This window comes from Vitis vinifera, chromosome 18, assembly GCF_030704535.1.
Source record: "Vitis vinifera cultivar Pinot Noir 40024 chromosome 18, ASM3070453v1".
NCBI lineage: Eukaryota > Viridiplantae > Streptophyta > Magnoliopsida > Vitales > Vitaceae > Vitis > Vitis vinifera.
This window is the reverse complement of record NC_081822.1, coordinates 10,258,008-10,277,080: the sequence shown is the minus strand read 5'-3', so window position 1 is coordinate 10,277,080 and position 19,073 is coordinate 10,258,008. Positions and strand designations below refer to the sequence as shown.

At 36.2% G+C, this 19,073-nt stretch overlaps 2 protein-coding genes across 5 annotated transcripts; one reads left to right on the top strand and one right to left on the bottom strand.

Moving 5' to 3' along the window:
* Positions 1 to 178: 178 nt before the first annotated feature.
* Positions 179 to 5,857, bottom strand: LOC100250676 (G-box-binding factor 1). 3 transcript variants are annotated; one of them, XM_010666360.3, is made up of 12 exons: positions 5,679 to 5,857; positions 4,373 to 4,497; positions 4,245 to 4,292; positions 4,052 to 4,141; positions 3,849 to 3,938; positions 3,457 to 3,632; positions 3,280 to 3,334; positions 2,986 to 3,028; positions 2,669 to 2,916; positions 2,039 to 2,116; positions 1,174 to 1,299; positions 179 to 669 (listed from the first exon to the last, which is right to left on the bottom strand). In XM_010666360.3, exons 2-12 carry the CDS (start codon positions 4,430 to 4,432, stop codon positions 487 to 489), a joined length of 1,197 nt encoding a protein of 398 aa, XP_010664662.1. In that variant the 5' UTR covers positions 4,433 to 4,497; positions 5,679 to 5,857; the 3' UTR covers positions 179 to 486. The 3 variants fall into 3 exon arrangements, with proteins under 3 accessions (XP_010664662.1, XP_002283244.1, XP_019072177.1); XM_002283208.5 differs by having other exon boundaries at positions 4,373 to 4,461; XM_019216632.2 differs by lacking the exon at positions 5,679 to 5,857 and adding an exon at positions 5,507 to 5,642.
* A 1,221-nt stretch (positions 5,858 to 7,078) lies between these two features.
* LOC100264365 (J domain-containing protein required for chloroplast accumulation response 1) lies at positions 7,079 to 15,667 on the top strand. Of its 2 annotated transcripts, XM_010666359.3 has the most exons (10): positions 7,089 to 7,974; positions 8,260 to 8,384; positions 8,460 to 9,098; positions 9,175 to 9,599; positions 9,728 to 9,833; positions 10,653 to 10,720; positions 11,138 to 11,203; positions 11,294 to 11,371; positions 12,841 to 13,017; positions 15,272 to 15,667. In XM_010666359.3, the coding sequence occupies exons 1-10, from the start codon at positions 7,472 to 7,474 to the stop codon at positions 15,308 to 15,310; spliced, it is 2,226 nt and encodes a 741-aa protein (XP_010664661.1). In that variant the 5' UTR covers positions 7,089 to 7,471; the 3' UTR covers positions 15,311 to 15,667. The 2 variants fall into 2 exon arrangements, with proteins under 2 accessions (XP_002281702.1, XP_010664661.1); XM_002281666.4 differs by having other exon boundaries at positions 7,079 to 7,974; positions 8,260 to 9,098.
* The last annotated feature ends 3,406 nt before the right edge of the window (positions 15,668 to 19,073 follow it).

Here is a 19,073-nt window from a genome sequence, read left to right as displayed (position 1 = left end):
TTAATAAAATATCATAACTGGATCATACACAACTCATCACCATCAAACACTAATGGGGTAGAGGGGTATAAGAGATTGAATGGCGACACACATGATACCTATGCAAACTCATCCCCTTTTCCTGCTTTCCCTGTTTAGATACAGAGTTTTATAAAGATGGTCCATCTAGATAGTCAGATACCGAAGTAATTTATAGGGAAATTGTAATGAAAGTGCGTACTGTTAAATAAGCAATGAAGCGAAAAACTCGTCAGGTTACGTAACCAAATAACTGCTAGCCTAACATCTTACCCTATTACAGTTGAATTTATCTTACAACAATATGCAGACACATAACAGACTCAATTGAAAGTATAAATTCAGATATTTTACAACCAAAAGGGATAACTGACATCCCAACAAACAATGGCCCCTGGAAAGGAAAGTGTTATAGGTCTCCATGTTAGAACTGAAAATATGTAAGTTGTATTCAGTTAGAGCTAAGAGTCAAATCTTCCCATTGGAGCTGAATTTCCCATTTTGATCAGACGTGGAACTGGAGTTGTTTAGAGGGGAAGCATCTTGTACATGGCCATCGTCTTCACCATTGATAGGATGGAGAACCAAGTTGTGGTTGTTATCTTGAAGGCTAGATGTTGCCTCTGGCCCATACAATTGTGTCAACTCCTCCTGTTTCACGGTAAAGCAACTCTGTTAATGCTACCAACATCAAGAACTTCCAACTACGAATCCGAGTTCATCCACCATCCTTTAAATGGGCAGATGAAGGTTGAGGGTGTTCTATGCATCTTTCACTGTGAGGATGTGACTTTACAGTTATTACATCTTGACTACAGGTGTAAATCACAGAGGTATTAACTTGTCCAAGACACATGCCAGGTAAGAAAAACATCATGATATTTTTTACTTATCTTTGCCACTTGAACAGAATTAATCCTCAACTGATGCTAGGTGGTGTTAGTGGGTATTAATATGCATGAAAGCACAGGAGTTTGAATGAGTGTGCCGGCATGCGCATGTGCATGAAGATGGAGCATTGTATAGAATTAAAAATTACCTACTCAAGGAATTTTTTTTATATGGACAATAACAATCAAACTGCATATGCAATGATGGTTAAAAAAAAAGAATACGAAAAGAGGATAAAATAAAAGAGAAGCAATCCCAGCTAACCATTATGGAATTATTCTCAGATGTAAGCTTCTCGCACTGCTCAGCAAGCCTATGCAGCTCCTCTCTCAGCACATGATTCTCATTGCTCAAAATTTCAACCTTTGATTGTAATTCTTCACATTCAGCCTGGTTAGAACAATAAAGTGGATATGTAATAAAATGGAAAATAGATATGAAGTAAAATGGTAGCACAAATATCTAGAAACCGAGATTCAGAACATGAAAAAAGGAATCCATTTGTTAGCTTCTATTCATTTTAATTTATGTCTCCAAACAGATGGTAGCATAATGAGAGCAAGGGGGCAGATCGTAGCAAAGTGAGGCTAGCACATTATTTTTGTACATATATCATACACAATTTTGTTCAAATAAATATGGCAATGATCATTATTTCATAGTCAGGCTTGATTATTACAGTCCAAACAAGCAAAAAGATATTTAAACTCATAGATATAAGTGTGCAATAATTAAGGCTTTACTGAGTTGAGTCAATATGAAAGTGATTTTCTAAAATATCATCCAGCTCCTTTGGTTGAAACAAACTTCTAATTGATTAAATTTATGCAGAGGAGAAAACACACACTGCAAACTCCAGTGTCCAAAACCAGGTCTCAGTCATGCCTCTTCCTTGATCAGTTGTTGTCCCACCAATCATTTGGTTCATGATAGAAAAGAACAGTTTCAAGTAAACATATGCCACATGCAGAAAACCTAATGCATGAGAAGGCACATGGTCCAATTAACATCCCTCCTTAGAACGAAAGTGATACCAATCAAACAACAAATCAAAATTCAGAAAACAAGACAAACAGAAATAAGCAGTACAAGACTATGACCCAAAAAGCTTCACAAAGGACATGCTTACCTGCTTACGCAATCTTGATCTCCTAGCTGACTCCCTATTGGATTGCTTTCTCCTTTGTCGTTTGAGTTCACGTTCATCCTGACAAGCAAAAATTGGTCCTTGACAAGAACATCAGAGGAAAAAAAGGAAAATTATATCTAGAAGACAGAAAAATCCTACATGTGAAAGCTGAATAGCACTTTATTCCAGCATCCTCCATTTGACACTTCAGAGTTAACATGTTAGAAAATCAATTTTCAGTTACAATGCCTATTTTTATCAAGTCATAGGCCAAAACCACAAGTTACGACTTGACCTGCATCAAGTCAAGTGCCTAAAGCTTGGACACCGCATCTCTCCCATGGGTGCCAGTCATCAGTATTAATTCAGACATGACAAAACCATGAGCCAACTCTCCCATCTTGTCAATCACTGGTGCTAATTATATCACTTCAAACGAGTTCTAAATCAATTTTGAGGTTTCTAGTGCACAACACAAGTGGCATGCAACTTTGAATACTTGCAATCTTAAAAAATTAAAATGGCAAATAATAACTTTTAACTCAAAAAATGCATGAACAAATTACAAAAACGATATAAAATAAAAACTATGACAATAGAATCAAGGGAGATAACTGAAACATTTCATACTTGAATCCATTGATGATCCTGTAACATGCCTTCACGTCCAACTATAGTTGCTGAAGCCACTTGAGGTGAGGCACCAGATGACTGTGGTCTTGTCTTCATGGGTGTGCCTCCAGCAGGGGATGCATTCCACAGGTCCATCCCAATATTTAAACTGGTTGTAGGCATAGGTACCACAGGCTTGCCTGGAACTGAGGCTGAATGATTTCCACCAGTGTACTGAGCAGCACTGTTACCCTTTGCATTTGATCCTGAGGAGAATCTTAAAATTCATATATCAATTAAATGAAGGAGGAGGATGCTTCAGGAGAGAAGATTACCATCAGCAAGGTTGAAGCTTCTCTTCTTTACTGCAGAAGATGCCTGAAGACAAATCAATAACTGCAAGTTACCATATGTTCACTAGTTCTGCATAATTTTAAAATTGATGGTCAAGAGAGCAGCTGGGCCGACATAATAAAACAATACCCAATTTGGGTTACCATAGATATTTTGCACAAAACCAATACCCATTTGAGAACTAGTCCTAAAACAACCTTTTTATAATTGAAAATCATGTACAAGTCACAAATAGAGATTTTGAGGATGAAAAGAGAGAGCAAGGGAGCACATACTTGGTTAGCATTCTCATCAGTCGCATCTGATGAGGCCTCACTACCACTCTCCCCACTGATTTCAGGGAATTCAAGTAAAGGGAACACAAAGAATTTCAATTTTCAGCGACCAAAAAAAAAATGAAACAACACCTGCAAAAATCTAATGAAGCATGTATGGATCTTGAGTTTGCATACCTTTGTGAAGCACCATCATTGCCAGAAACTGAAGCTGCCTTTCCGCTTTCCCCAGATTTTCCACTAATCAAACCCATGTTTCCTGAAGCTGCCTTTGATTTTTTAATTGATGCTGGGTCTTTTCCATCAGGGGTCTTTACTTCCATGTCGGTATTTGTCAGTGCCACACCCTGAGCCTGCAGAGAAATAGATCACACAAGGTAATGATTGGTATGAAAGCCTCTTCCCCCTGGTCTTTCAAAAATCATTAGCATATAGAAAACCATCTTCCAAAGCACATATAAACACATAGATAGGAAGAAAAACCAAGAAATTATGTAGCAACATACCAAAAAACAGTCATAACAGTAAAAAACAACCTAACAAGAAAATTTATATAATATTAGGATTACCGTAGCCATGCTAGGATGAGCATAGAGGGCCCCACGAGGATAGAGAGCTGGGTATGGAAGTGGAGTTCCATATGGTGGCATCATAGGATGCTGAAAAACAGCCACAAAATGCATCTAAAACTTTTTCTCCTTTGAGAGTCAAAGACATGACAACTATCACAGCATGCACAATTTATATGACCTCAAACATTGGAGATAATTACCTGACCTCCCCATAGGTACGGATGAGGGGATGGGGGTGCAACAGGAGAAGGGAAAAAAGGAGGCGGAGTAGCTCCAGCACCATAGTAGGCCTATTGAAGGAGTAAAAACAAGAAGCTAAAGAAGCAAAAGCACAATGCACTTCACAAACAAACATACAGGGCCAACAGAACAGGAAATTAAAACGACATAAACCTGCATAGATGTTGACCAGTCAGGATAAGAAGGGGTTGATGGTGTCTCCTGTAGATACAAGGGTGAACTTCATAAAACAGAAAAATAAAAAAGACAGAGTGAGAGGGAGAGGGAGAGGGAGTGGGAACCTGTGTTGAAGCAGGTGGTTTAGAAGACTTGGGAGGTGTGCTTTCCTCACCATCCCCCATTGCTTGGTGACCGAAATTCTATAGTTTCACTGCTAATTTATATGCTTAGAAACTCAATAAAAGATCTGAAATGATGTTGGATAATGTGTCAAGGTAAGAAAGATTCATGCTATGCCAGAGCTCAATAATGACTAATTTCAACATTAGTTTAGAACAATATCAGCCAAATAAACAGTACTAAAACATCAGGAAAACCCTGAAGTGGAAAGGCAAACAAACAACAAAAATTAGGACAAAGTCCTAAGCGAAATTTGAAATATATCTGGAACTTGTATTCTTTGATACCAAAAGAGGTCATAGTGAGCACAAAGGACAGAATGGTGCTATTATGCCTCATCAAACTAAGTGTTCAAGTCATGTATTAAATGATCGAATGGGAATCATGTGCCAAATGATCACTTTTCTAAATTATCACAATAAAATGAATGTTGTATGTATATTAGGTTAATGGTAGTGCTATTTTCTTCTTTCTAAATTTGAGGAATGCAAGAAACAACTTGAGTTTCCTTTCTTAATAATTACTTAAAACAAAATTTTACAATCAAATTTCTTTTTATCGGTTTATAGATAACTCAAATTTGTGTCAAAACTAATTCTAAAATCTCTCCCTTCTGGATCACAGTCTTGTAGCAATATAATGGTGAAAACCTTATAGGAACCATCATAGTTGAGTAAATTACATGATCCAGAATCAAATGCATCCTTTGCAGGTCCTTTTGACTTTCAGTTTGCAGAATTTAAATTGCTGTGATTTAACAAAAAAATGGAAATTATAAAGAATTCTTCTATGGACCACAGATACTGCTGTTTCCCATACATTCAAAAGTTCAAACGATGTTGTGAAGTCGGCTATGCGTTGTGCGATTGAATTCTGATAAATTCACAACAAACGTTCTTAAAAACTTTTGAATTTATAGAAAATTCTATTAGTTGAAGAATGGATTATAAGTTCCAAAATCTTGTGCATATTATAGAAACTGAGCAATTTCCTAAAACCACCATTTCTACCATAAATTCAAACTTCCCAGATTATCGCTCAACAACTGTTTACAGGCAGTGAGATTCGTAACAAACCGATTCGTGTTTAGAAAACAAATGGTACAACGAAAAAACAGCGGAATTAGAAAATCACAGGCAGTGAAAGAAAGAAAAAAAAAACCCTAATTGTGGAGTTGCGAGGGAAGAAGAAAAAAGAAAGTGAGACAAAAGGAAAAGAAGGGTAGGTAAGTGAGTTGGAGGAAGAGACCTGTTCGCATGGCGTGTGGAGTGATGTGGAAGTCCATGTGGGATAGAGGAGGAGAGGTGGTTTTGTCTGAGTATACACTTGTATAAGCGAATCAACGGCCAGAAATTAGGGATGAGGACCTCTTTCGATTACATCTGGACTCTGGTCTGCGTCTGCCTCCAGGTCTGTGTGCCGAACCCTGTTTTTGTGCTTTTGTTGCCACGTGTCCGCCAACTACGTATCCCTGGTGGAAATCTGTGGATAATACTCTAACCATGTGGCTACTTCCTGCCAAGTGCCAGCCCATTTATGCTTTAATATTATAATTTATATGGATATTGTATTATACGATTATGGACACCTCCTCTTTTGGAGGGTGGTGGGGGCTTTTTTTACGGTGATTTGAAAAAAAAAAAACCTCAAATTGATCTTCTTTCCAAAATTATTCTAAAATTGTTATAATTTGTATCAAGTTAGAATTGCTTAAGATAAATTCAATATTAAAAATTAAGTTAATTTTTATGTATAAAATAATAAAATGCGAATTTATTTTTTAAAAATAAAATTCAATATAAAAATAATAACAAATAAAAGAAAATATGTTAAAAGCATGTATTTATTTTATAAATAAATTTATTTTAATAATATTTTATAAAAAGGATAGTTTAAAAAAAAAATCAATTATTAGTTTGTTTAAAATGTCAGCTTTCCAATTTTAATAAAAACTATTTGATTTTTTTTATTTGAATTATAATAAAATGGAAAAAAATCATATTTTATTCCAATATCTTGAATATGTCCAAATTAATTAAAATGAGGAATGGCAGTATCTTTTCCTATCCCACTAAAAGACGAATTTGATAGAAATTGTGAAAATGTGGTGAGCATATTTTATGTGATATTTTTACATAAAAGTGTTTTCATTCACAATTATATATATGGGTGATAATATTTTTAAAAGTATAAAAAAAATTAAAATATTGCATTCCAATATCAAAAAAATACAAAAATAAAAATATCAAACATATACCCATCATAGTATAGTTTTCAACCACCCCGTGCCAATGTATATATAGTTATGGAAAGAAACTATGAAGTAGAGTTTTATTTGTGTGGATTAAAGGTGATTCTTGACCACACTTTTTGAACATATCAAGCATTGTTTAGGAATATTAAATATTAAAAAATATATATATATATTTTAGAACATGGTTAAAAATATGGGATGCGCATCCTCTACCATACGTATTTCCTTAAGGTAATAATATTGAATTTTAAGAAAAAATCTTCGTTTTCAGGTCATTTTTCTGACGATGGATGAAGTGATGGTGGACAGTGAGGACAAGGTGTCACCATCTTCCCTAGGCTGCTTCCTTCCATATAAAACCCAGAATAATGTGGCATCACAAAAATTCCATGAAATCTTGGCCAAGAAAAATGCATATTCTTTCTATTAACAACAGCCAATGCAAAAATGAAATGCACTTTTTCTGACTATTATGATCTTATCCGGGTACGAGTTACAACAAATTCTCAAGACTATGTGGCTTCCAACCCCCATAACCCCACACCACTCTGTCTTCTTCTATAATTTTCTTGTCCGTTTCCAACTTTGCTTCCCTTTTCCTGGCCTCCTTAGTAAAAAATTTGGAACTCAATTCTCTAATGTCTCTGCAAACCATTCCATAGCCTCTGCCGGTTAGGCGCCTGCCGTTACACTGCATGATTTACGGAGCAAAACAGAGATTTCCCGCCAATTCAGGGTTTGAAATTTTATTCAGTTACTAGTACGGTCATCACTATAGTGGGCTGATATGATTGGGTCGGTGCTGATATCGATGGAGCGGTGCTGTCATAAAGAGAATACTGTCCTGGGCTGCAGGCATCAGAGATCACTCGTGACCTCTGTTTCGTCGCCCAAGACTCCGTTGAGACACTCCGACGTCGATTTTCACGACGTCTTCGGCGGTCCGCCGCGGCGGTTGTCGAATCAGGTTACGCGATACAGCTTCGGGGAAGGTACGGAACCATCCGCGTTGAGAGGAGGTGAGGATGGAGTTTCGGTCTGCAATCCGTGGACTGGTCTTAGTGAGAAGCCTGTGTTTGGCGAAGACGGTGGTAATCGGCGGCGGTACCACAGCGAGGACTTCTTCGACGATATCTTTAGAGGCGACAACTCTGTGAATACCAGTCCAAGAGGGCATGATCTGGATCCGTTTTCTTCTTCTCCGGGTTCGCGGGTTCTGAGCCCCGCCCAGCCATTGCCGCCGCCCCAAGCGGAGATTTTCGGAAGCTCGTCTAATCCTGCTCAATTGAGGTTTGTAACTAAATCTGAATATTGAAAGAATGAGAGAAAAGAACCGAAAATGACGGAAAATGTCTGGAACTGGCAATCTTTCTTAGGCCAATGGGCTATTTAATTTAGTTTTTCCTCTACAACCAAATGATTGATGTTGCATTTACATAGATCAATATAACATTATCTATGGATTTTTCCCTTCATATGTTTTTTAATAAAGATTAATATTCAAACTCTCTATATTTGATGTCAAGGGATTTGGATTTCCATGTAACCTTACTTCAACTGCTACTCACTTTTCAGCACCAGCCTCCCCTCAAAAGTGACCAGAGCAATGGATTTTCACTCACTTAGGGAACCCGGTGCTTCAAATGGGTCAAGCTATCCATATTCTCCACCCTCGAGATTTTCAAATCAAACAATCCAAGGTCAGGATGGGCTGAAAAATGACCCTTGGCCATCTTATCGCCAGAGTCGGTTATCCCATGAATTTTCTCTTGCAGGTGACGAGTCACCAAAGCTGACCACATCTAATAGAGCAGACATGGGAGACAACTTAGAAAATGGTTCAAATAGCTCCAAGGTTGAAATCAATACCAGCCAATCCCACTTTTCTCTATACAAATGGGCAAGTAAAGGAGTACCATTTGTAACCCCTCTTAGGAGACTAAACAGTTCAAGGACAAAAGTAAAGAGCAAGACTGAGAGATGCTCAAGCACTAATGGAAGGTTCCAAAGTGAGAGAATGGTGAGTGAATTACCCGAAGCAATTATGCATGATGTTGAATATCATTATACTGATGATACATCAGCAAGTACCAAGTCCTTCAAGATTGACCGTGAGAAGCAAAAAAATGATGCTCTTTTTACTAAAATCACTCAAGACAGATTAGAAGAGTGCCAAATTGTTGAAGAGGTGGTTCTTGCTATTCCCAATCTGGAACCCCTTAATAAAACTCATAACAGAATTGAAGATGATGCTGTATTGTCCAATACAAGAAAAGAAGGGAAACCTTATTCTTTGTCCGAAACAGGTTTATGTGGAAAAGCAGAGAAAGAAATTTCTGTGCTTGCACATGAAGTTAGCAACCCTGAGTTGAAATCTCTACGTTCATTGTTGCATGAGACTGATGATGGACAAGGTACTTCATGTTTCACATCACTCGTTATTGATCCAAATTAATTTGTCTATAAACTCAAACCATTTCTTGTATGCAGGCACCGATAAGGTAACTGGTAAGGATGGAGGTAAAGAAAGCATGCTAAAAACTACCAAAAAATCATCTGTAGATGTTGTCCCTGAAAATGCAAAGGAGCAGGAAAGAAAAGGAATCGCTTCAGATAGCGCATTAGTGGACAAAGCTAGCTCACAATGTTCACCCAGAAATTCAGGAGACAGTCTTGGGAGAAATGGAGTCAAGGGAAAGGTCAGGGAATTTGTTAAGAAACTCAACCAAGAAGCTTCTTCAAAACCCATAACTAATAGTGAACCTAGTGATCCTCGAAGTCAGAGCTCTAGACGGAAAAATGCTGGCTCTTTTAGAGCTGAGAAAGGAGCACACGTTAGTGCAACTGAAACGGATGAACAAATGCACATGGACAATGCGAACAGGAAGAAAATGGTACCAGATGCTTCTATCATGGTACTATACTCAGATTATTAGGGTTCATTCAATCAGATATGGGAATACCACATAATTTGATATTTTTTTGTAGTCTAATATCAGATTATGGATGTGGAAATTTACATTCATCTTTGAAAATTTTTCAGGTAGATGAAAATCCTAAACAGCAGCAGAGACGATATTCTGGTTTAAAAACAGCCATCCATAAATCTAGTGGTACTACTTATGTCCAGAAGGATAGCTTGGCATCAGGTAGCAGTTAGTTCTTCTAATTTCCTATCATATTAGGAACCTAGTTAGCTTAACACCTGGGAAGAACTAGAAGTAGCAATTACATTGGATGCACAGAGGAATAGGCTTTTCCTTTTTATTATTATTAATATTATTATTATTATTATTATTATTATTATTATTATTATTATTATTATTATTTATTTATTTAGCATAATATATCGATATCTGCATGTGCCTATTATCATGAATCATATAGAAAACATAAAAAGAGCACTAATTTGTATTCCACTCTGATCCAAATTCCAGCTGATATGCTCTCCTTAGGGGATCCATAATGTGACTGTTCTTGTGTGTCTAGTAGCCGTGCACAAAAAAGGTGCTATGTACAGCACAAGCAAAGAGTTACATTTTGTAACAACCCTGCATTTTCCCTTTTGCTTTCTGTTTTGAGTTTATGCATGTGTGCGTATTGGTCAGTGTGATTGCCTTCATATCTACATATTTGAAGGGGTTGGTTGGTTCTTGAGACATGTACATTTTGTTTGATTAAGTTGGGCTTAATCTAACATTTCCTTCAAATTAACAACATGATTTTAGCATTTGACCAGTTATGCATACGGAATAAGTCTGTTTTACTGTTTTTATCCAATAGTGGAGGTAGAATTTGGACAAAACATTTACCACAATTCAGTAGAAGAGCTAATTTATTGGCAGATTGTTACTCTTATCTGGTTATTTTGTACTATTTCTTCATAAATTTGGACCATCTGGCATGGTATCTTCAAAAAATTCCTTACCAAAGATAAAATATGTGATGTATTTATGTGCTTTTGTTAGTATCAATACCTGATGATTCTGTGGCGGCACTTAGAGACAGACAGGATTCCTTCCAAGGGAACTTTGTGGTATGTAATTCTACTGTCTAAAATTTATTCTCATGCTTTTTAATTTCTTACATACTAGTTCAATGCACAAGGTTCTTTAATCAATTACACCTTTATGTTAAGCAGCCCTTTCTTTTTGGTGAAATCTTATAATTGAATATTTTCATAATGCCCCGATAAATCTCCTTTTCCTTTTAAAAATTAAACAATGGAAAAGAGGTAATTTAAGAAAATTTCAACTTCCTGACAAGTTTAAAATTAAACAATCCCTGCCAAATCATCCACCAATTCTACAATTACAAACTCCTCTAAGTGGATAGAATTTTTTGGAAAAGGAAGGCCAGTGCTTAGTTCTATTATATATAATGTGTCCACATATACACCTAATATTGTTAAGAAACTAATTTTTTTCCCTTGCATATGCTCATGTGTGAACAGATAGAAGAATTATCTCAAGAGCAGAGCAAACAACCACAAATTGATGAAGATCATGATGAAATCCAAGTAATGTAGAATATGTAATATATGTGGACAATTATAATGTTGTTTCAGTTCTTATACTCTTCAATAATTGTACTTCTCAATTTAATGCAGGTTTCAGATGCTAAAATTCGACAGTGGTTGAGTGGGAAGGAAGGAAACATACGCTCGCTTCTGTCAACTTTACAATATGTCAGTGTTAATGGGTTTTCCCCTTTTCCTTTTTTTCCCTTAAAGAGAACTCCAAGCTGCCAAAAAATTTCCCCAAATGTCTCCAATGCCATAATGTTTTACAGAAACCATATCAAACAGCAAGATATATGGTTTCACTTTTTTCCATGAACTCTTACCTAACTTGTGGTTCTAAATAAGAAAACTGAAAATGATTTACTTGAAAGAACTTACCATAGAAAAGATTCACTTCCAGTTAAACAGTACCAATTTGGATAACCACGCCTTGAATACAGTTGACTCGAATATTTAGTTAGCATTCCTATTTTCAGATCTTAATGTTCTGTTTTGCTATCACCATTTTCTACAGCGGTAGATTCTATAAGGTTAATTTATTTCCACAAATTCTGGTTGGGAAATATTTGCTTGGTTTCCATGTACTTCAATCAGGTTATCAAACAGTGACTATACTCTTTTGACTCTGGGCTGAAATGAGAGTTTTTCCTTTTATTTCTTGCATGCCTCTTATAATGCCACCTTATCTTGTCTTGATCCTTTTGTTCTCTATTTTATATAGATGTAAGTGAAGGTCCATGTTCTTTTTTTCTTCAGATTAACATATGTGCATTGCATGAGAGTTCTGGGTACATAGGTAGGGCCCAATGTCTAGTGCAATGGTAAATGTCTTGAGCTGCCAGGTGCAAATGCTCAGGTCTGAGTATTGAGAGTAGCCACCTTTTGCAAAAATGCCAGAGGTTGAGACCATACCATGCTTACCTTCTGTAGGACCCTACTTGTGCAGGACTAGCATTGATGTAATAGCCCTTTTTTGATCTAGTTAAACAGGTATATTGCTTTTTGTTTCAAAACCCAAGGTTTCATCAGAAATTATGCACATTTTGGGGATAGTACCCGTTGTCAAATGAGTTCCACTGAAGAGATTTTTCTATACTAAGAACTTATAAATGCAGATGACTGGAGGCTTGTAGCCATCAAATTGATCGTTGTTTTCAAAAATATCATGAGTTAACAGTCATAGAACAAAACCACACATAATTATAATCACTCAAATTGATAAATTTATCTGTATTAATGGGAAAAGATTTTTCCAGCACCCTGCTTATTTGTCATTTGTATAGTTCATTATATCTACAGCATGCTCAATTGTAACCTTTTCAATTCTTTAACCCATTTCTTAGCTGATAATTTGTATTCCTTTAACTAAAATGATCTTCTTGATCTGCACTCCAGTATGATGTTATGCCCACTGTATCCTTTATTTCCTTCCTTCTGATGGCATTTTAATCATGGCCAACAAAATTGCATGTTGATATGCTTCAATTCATATTCTTTAAAATAACACTTAATGGAATATTTGTTTGCTTGTTAGGTGGTTCTCATGAGTACTATGCTAAGAATATCCATTCTCTAGCCAACTCATATGTTTTTTTATTACGAGTGTCTCTTCAGCTAATTTTAGTGACATACAGGTTCTATGGCCTGAGAGTGGATGGAAGCCTGTGCCTCTAGTCGATATAATTGAAGGAAATGCAGTAAAGAGAGCTTATCAGAAAGCTTTACTTTGTCTACACCCAGACAAGCTACAGCAGAAGGGTGCTGCTGTGCATCAAAAATACATTGCAGAAAAAGTTTTTGATTCTTTGCAGGTAGCAATTTTCTTATAGTTCAAGCTTATTTGCAGACAAATATTTGTTTATTTTCTTATCAGTGTCCTGTTGATTGATTGGTCTGGCCCAACTTGTATGACTCCATTGTAATTGCAATGGGTGAGAGATAATAGTCTAAATGAAGCTTCCTTTGCTATTGTGAAGGACAAGCCTCAGAGAAGCAGGATTACCAACATAGACAAAGAAGCTGCATGCATTGACCAAATAGAATTTACTTAGAGAGCTAAACACAAAGACCACTGTTCTTTGATCAATTGCTTTCAATGTTTTAAAAGGCTACTGAGGCTTAAACCTTAAGGCAAGCCTCAAGGTGAGACTCTGAATTTGCCTTGAGACTATAAGCTTCAGTTAGGGTAATTGAGGCTTTAGCCTCAACTTATCGAGGCTTACAGTTGAGGCTTAAGCTTCAAATATTCAAATAGTTTTAATGAGTTTGGGGCCTTTACGGACTTTTGCTATATTTTATTAGAGGCTAAAACCTCAACATTCAATGATTTTTAATGGGTTCTATGCTTTTCTGGGTTTTTAGTATAGATTTTACAAGTTATCTTGAGTTGGACCTTTGACAAAATAAAGGATTAATTGGCTTTCACTTAACCCTTTAAATTTAGCAGCAAAATAAAGATTGAAAAGAAGAAATAAGGAACTTGTTGGCTGCTGTAGTGGTTGAGTTCATATGTAATCTTTATGTTATTATTGATAGATGAGGAAAAATACCCGTGTGATTGATGCATGAAGAATAAGAATGGGTGGGACATTAATAATGATGGGGATAGTCGAGAGATTAGATATGATTTTGATTCTTTGGAGGATCTTACTAGTGATAATGATGGTAGTGCTGTGGATTATTTAATTAAGCTATGAGAAAAAGTTGAATTTTAGAAGAGAGAAAAATAAACTAAATTAGAAACTATTAACAATGACAAATAATTAATTTTGTTATTATGAATTTTTTTTTTTATTATTATTCTTTGAGGATTATTTATTTATTTAAATTTAGGCTTACACCTTGTCTCATTTAGATAAAATGCTGAAGACCACTTTTAGCCTTTTAAAATTTTGATTGCTTCATATGCCATACCAATAGAAAACCAAAAAAGAAACTGTACTTTACTGTTACTTCAATATTTAAAAGGAAATTTGGGGGTCTGGGTAATAAAGCCTCTAGGAGAACCTTATGTCTGGACATCTTTTACCAGTAGACAAATAAAAGATGACCCCTGCACTGGGTTGCAAAATTTATCTGCTACAAAAGTTAGGATGCAATTGATTTGGATGTTGTGATTTTACCTTGTTCTTTTTCGAGGAGTTAGTTTTTGGTGAAAGTACTGGATAAGGCTTCAAATAAAGGAATCTAAACTTGCGTGAACCTTTTCCTTTTCTTTTTCTTGCATAGAGAAGATATGAAATTACAGTCCTTCAAGCTCAAATATATGCCACTCATCATTTGATATTTGTTGCCTATTCTTTGCTGTCTGTCCATGGGCTAGAGGCTAGCATTATCTTACTATGGTACCTTATGGACCTTTTCATGTGTCACTGTGCTGACAAATGCTACATGCAAAACGTCTATGGCTGATTGTTCTATTTTATATCTTTCCCCCTTTCTTTTCCCTGTCATTCTTTTGTTGATCTTTTCCACCTTAGCATTTGAGGCAAAGGAGCCATTTATCTTGTTTGTAATCAAGGTAATTATACATTAACAATTAGTTCTTTTTATGTGTGTCACATGGGATAATTGTTCTAGGAGCCAAAAATTAAAATTAAAATTAAAAAAAGAAAAAGAAAATTCCTTTCATATTGTTTCTTTGCTCTAAACTCAAGACAGTTGGAAGAATAATCCCTCAAAAAAACAGGGCAGCCAACATGACCTGCTCTGGATAAGATTAGCATCTATAGTCTCATGGGTCAGGATATTCTACTCAACAGGTTCTATCTGGGCAATCAATGACCTAAAAATTAATGCTGATGAGATTATTACTTATCTGTTATATACTCTTTAGACCATTGACAACATTCTTGTGATATTCTGGATACCGGTAATTTTGTCAAATGTTAGTTATCCATCTCCCCAAGATTTTCTAGCTGCAAGACACTGAAAGATGGTTTGTGAAACATTTCTGCCGGTGCTTTGATCATATTTATAGTGGCATGAGGTGCATTTTTTTCCTTTTGGAATATTGACAAAGTTGAAGCTTGAATAACAAAGATGATGGTACTATTTTGCATACAGGAGGCGTGGACTCATTTCAATTCTCTCGGTTCATTTTGATTGCTCGAGGCCTAGTTGCAAATAGCCATCAATAAATGGGGACAAAGATCAGATGATCATCAACTGCAAGTCATAATGACTGGCTCTGTGAACCGGTCAAAAATTTCATCTAGGTACATCAAAAAGGTTGGTCTAGTTAAACTTGCATGAAAATTCTCATACTGGTGCTTGGTGCATAACAGTAATAAATGGGTTGTTACAATTTGAGTGACTAGGAACCTTGGATCACTGTATATTGTTTAATTTTATGTAAGATATGACTTATATGAGAGTGCGATGGAGAGGGACTTATACATTACGATCTGTTTTATCATCAATAATAATAAAGTAGCTCCTCAAGAAGAACACTTTATCCAATTCAAATCCTCCTTATCACTCTCATTTCAATTCTCTTAAGGTGTCACTGGGTGCATACACATCGAACATTTCGAAAATCTGGAGTTGATATGTGTCCTTGTTTTCTATGAATTTGGTAACCTTGTTACAAATACCTGCGGAAATTGAGGAAAAGATAGTATAATGAAAAGAAAATTCATGTGAAGAGGATACAATGAAAAGTTGAAAACTCATTCTCTACCATCATATTTTTCATTCAACAGCCTTGACCGGTTTTATTTTCATACTGGTGGAATTTACTCGAGTGTTGATTTAGACGTAACCGACAGCCTTGACCGGTTTTATTTTCATACTGGTGGAATTTACTCGAGTGTTGATTTAGACGTAACCGAGTAAAAAAAAATGGTGTAAGAAGTAAGAAGGCTTTGTGATATTAGACTGTCACCTCAAAAGCATACAAAGATGATGTACGATTTGGTTGTTTTCCTCTGGAGAGAATAAACCTACCTGAACCTGGTGCTGTGAGCGTACGAGTGTCTTTGGCAGCTGTCACGGTTAAAATAGAAACACAGTCCTCCAAACTTTCAAACCTGGAATCATTGTATGCGTCTGAAAAGGCCCCATTTGCAATTTCACTGTTTTATCTTCAAATTATGTTCTTAGTGTAAGTTTTGAAATCAAGTCTTCCTTCTTACACTTCAATTTTCAAATAAAGATATCAGCCAATTTCAAAAAAGGGTTCAATTATTAGGAGGCAAGAAAACAAGGGGTGGTCGCCCGTTTATTTTATCTCTATCTGGATTTTTTTACTTCATCCACGCTGTTTTTTTCCCATCTAGTTTGACTGAAATAATTTGACTCATGGTTTTAGACTAATGATTGTGTTTTAGACAAATGTGTCAAAAAGCAGCATGTCAAAACTAATTAGGCTGGAAATCAATGTCCTTTTTCCCCCCTTTTTAAGGCAAAATTCTTTCCAGATATCAATTTTCCTTTTTGTGTGGAAGTATTGCAGGATAAACCAAGCACAGAACTTGAGCATTAAGAATTAGAATGGTGGTGAATTGGGAGAGGAGTAAAGACTAAAGAGGGCCCTGGGAAGATGACATGAGAGTAGGAGAGGCAGAGATGAGGAGATGCTTCTGGGTCCATCATCCATGGGTGGCAACAGCCTTATGAGCAGGGCATGCATTATTTGTCGTTTTATCATTTGTTTCTTTGGAAAGTACATTGTCGTTTTATTGGAGGCTAAACCACAAAACTCCATGCTCCCATTTCACACCATAACATTCCCCAGATTGTGAAGATCCCTGCCTTGCTGGGTTGGGCTCCTGACACCTGCCAAAGCTGCATTCCTGGTCCCACCACCCCCTTTCACCATTCTTCCCACATCGGAATCATCCCACCTCCCCTCCCCACCCCACACACCTTGCTTTTCTTTTCCCAAAATAAATTCCCATTTTTTCAGCTCCAAAGGAGGTAATGGGATTCATTACTTGATAAATGCAGCTAAAAGAATGAAATTAATGTCCCAATAGGCCACGATTCTAATATCTCTGCGTTTGGTTTGGGTCTTTCCTTGCAGGAAAGTACACATTATGTGTTGGGGGAAATCCAAAGAAATATCCCAATAGCACCATGGATCCACTATTGTTGACTTTGACAAAACTGTTATTTTACCCATTCTTCGAGTCCCTGCTGTTTTCCCAGTTTCAGTCTTATACAGAAGGAAAAAGAAAGAATGAGCATTGGTTGTCACGTGTGGAGGGGCAGCTGAGCAGACAGAAGAGCAAAGCATAGGGACCCAACACAAGATGTCCATGAAGGCCTTTAAAAGCAGATGTACCTTCGCCATGAAAAAGCTGGCGCCTCTCCTCTCCATCCCATTTCCATTTTCATATTCATTTAACTTTAAAGTTGACTGCCTGCAACTATTCTAGTACCGCAGACCTGTAGCCTGCGGGCTGTTTGCTGCCACTCTGCATTCAATAATCAATTCTATTATTTTCGTTAAGCCATTGGAAATGTATAAGGGCCACTTACTTATTATTAAATGTTTTCTAGTCTGATTTCAGATTCAATTCCAACCCTTTGTACACAGAATTTGCCCCATTTTGCCTTCTAATTTTTTTCCTACTTATAATACTCTTGCTTCCCTGTGTGTATCTCCTTATCTTAATTACATGTTTCATTATTGTTCTCAAAAATATTAAGATTGTGTTTATTTGAGTGTCGTTTTCACATGAGAATGGATTTGCAATCATTATCTATAGTCCTTATCATCCAAGCTGTTTCACAAATTTAAACTTGACAGCCACAAATTTTGAGTTTTGGGTCAAAACAATTATAAAAATAAAAAATAATAATCATAATAATTTAACTATATTAACAAATTTATTTACTACATATAGAAGAAAATGGAGAGGTTGATGGAGAAGGGGCATCGCGCGTGCGCACAATAAATGTGGGGGACGGCGTGACCACGGAACGGGGTCCACCCAGTGGATGGTTGGGGTTCATTTTACCCCAATCCATGCAACGGGTCCATTATTTTGGAGAAACAAAACGGATGCCATAATGAATACCAATTATTTAATTTTCCTTTTTCTCTTTCTCCCATCCGTTGAAACAGTTTCTTTTTTCCTTTTTTCTTTTTTTTTTCTTTTTCAGCTTTCAACTCAATTGTCTTTGATTTATGTCATTTTCTTATCTTTTCTAATTTTTCCTATTCTTTAAGTACAATCACCTGGCAACAATTCAGATTTCAGTGCTTTACTTTCAGATTTGAAGCGATTAGAAGCACGCGTTCCAGACGCAGTTGAAGCACCACGGGCACTGACGTGGTCACGTGGACATGAATGAGCAGGGCAACCGTGCAGTGTGCATTATTCCCCTGTCCCGTTTCCGAGAGCGTGCTTTACACATTATGAAGGCGCGTGCAAAGTTACAAACGGTTTGATTCTTCTACTCTCAATCAAAGCATGCGTAATTATCTCTATTATTACATCTCCAAAATTTTAATTTTTTCTTTCCATTAAATCATGCATTATTATAAGTTATAACAATAAAATAATAATTTTCAAGATAAATTTAAGATTTTTTTTTTAAAAAAAAAAACATAAACAATCATATTTGCAAGTCCAAGTGGCATTGCCTCTAAACCCGGCCCCTCGCTTAGAAAGACATAAGAAATGTAACTTAATATTATAAAGGGGGAGAGTATTTGGTCAATTAAGTTTGAGAATAAAAAATACTTTTATTTGAAATCGATGTGACGTGTCTAAATAATAATAATAAAAAAGAAAAGACTTAAAATGGCAGCATGTAGAAAAATTTACATGTGAAAAAAAAATTATTTTTATTAAAAAAAAAAAAAGAAAGAGAGAGAGAGCTATAACGAGTGAAACAAAGCTTCATTACGAAAAAA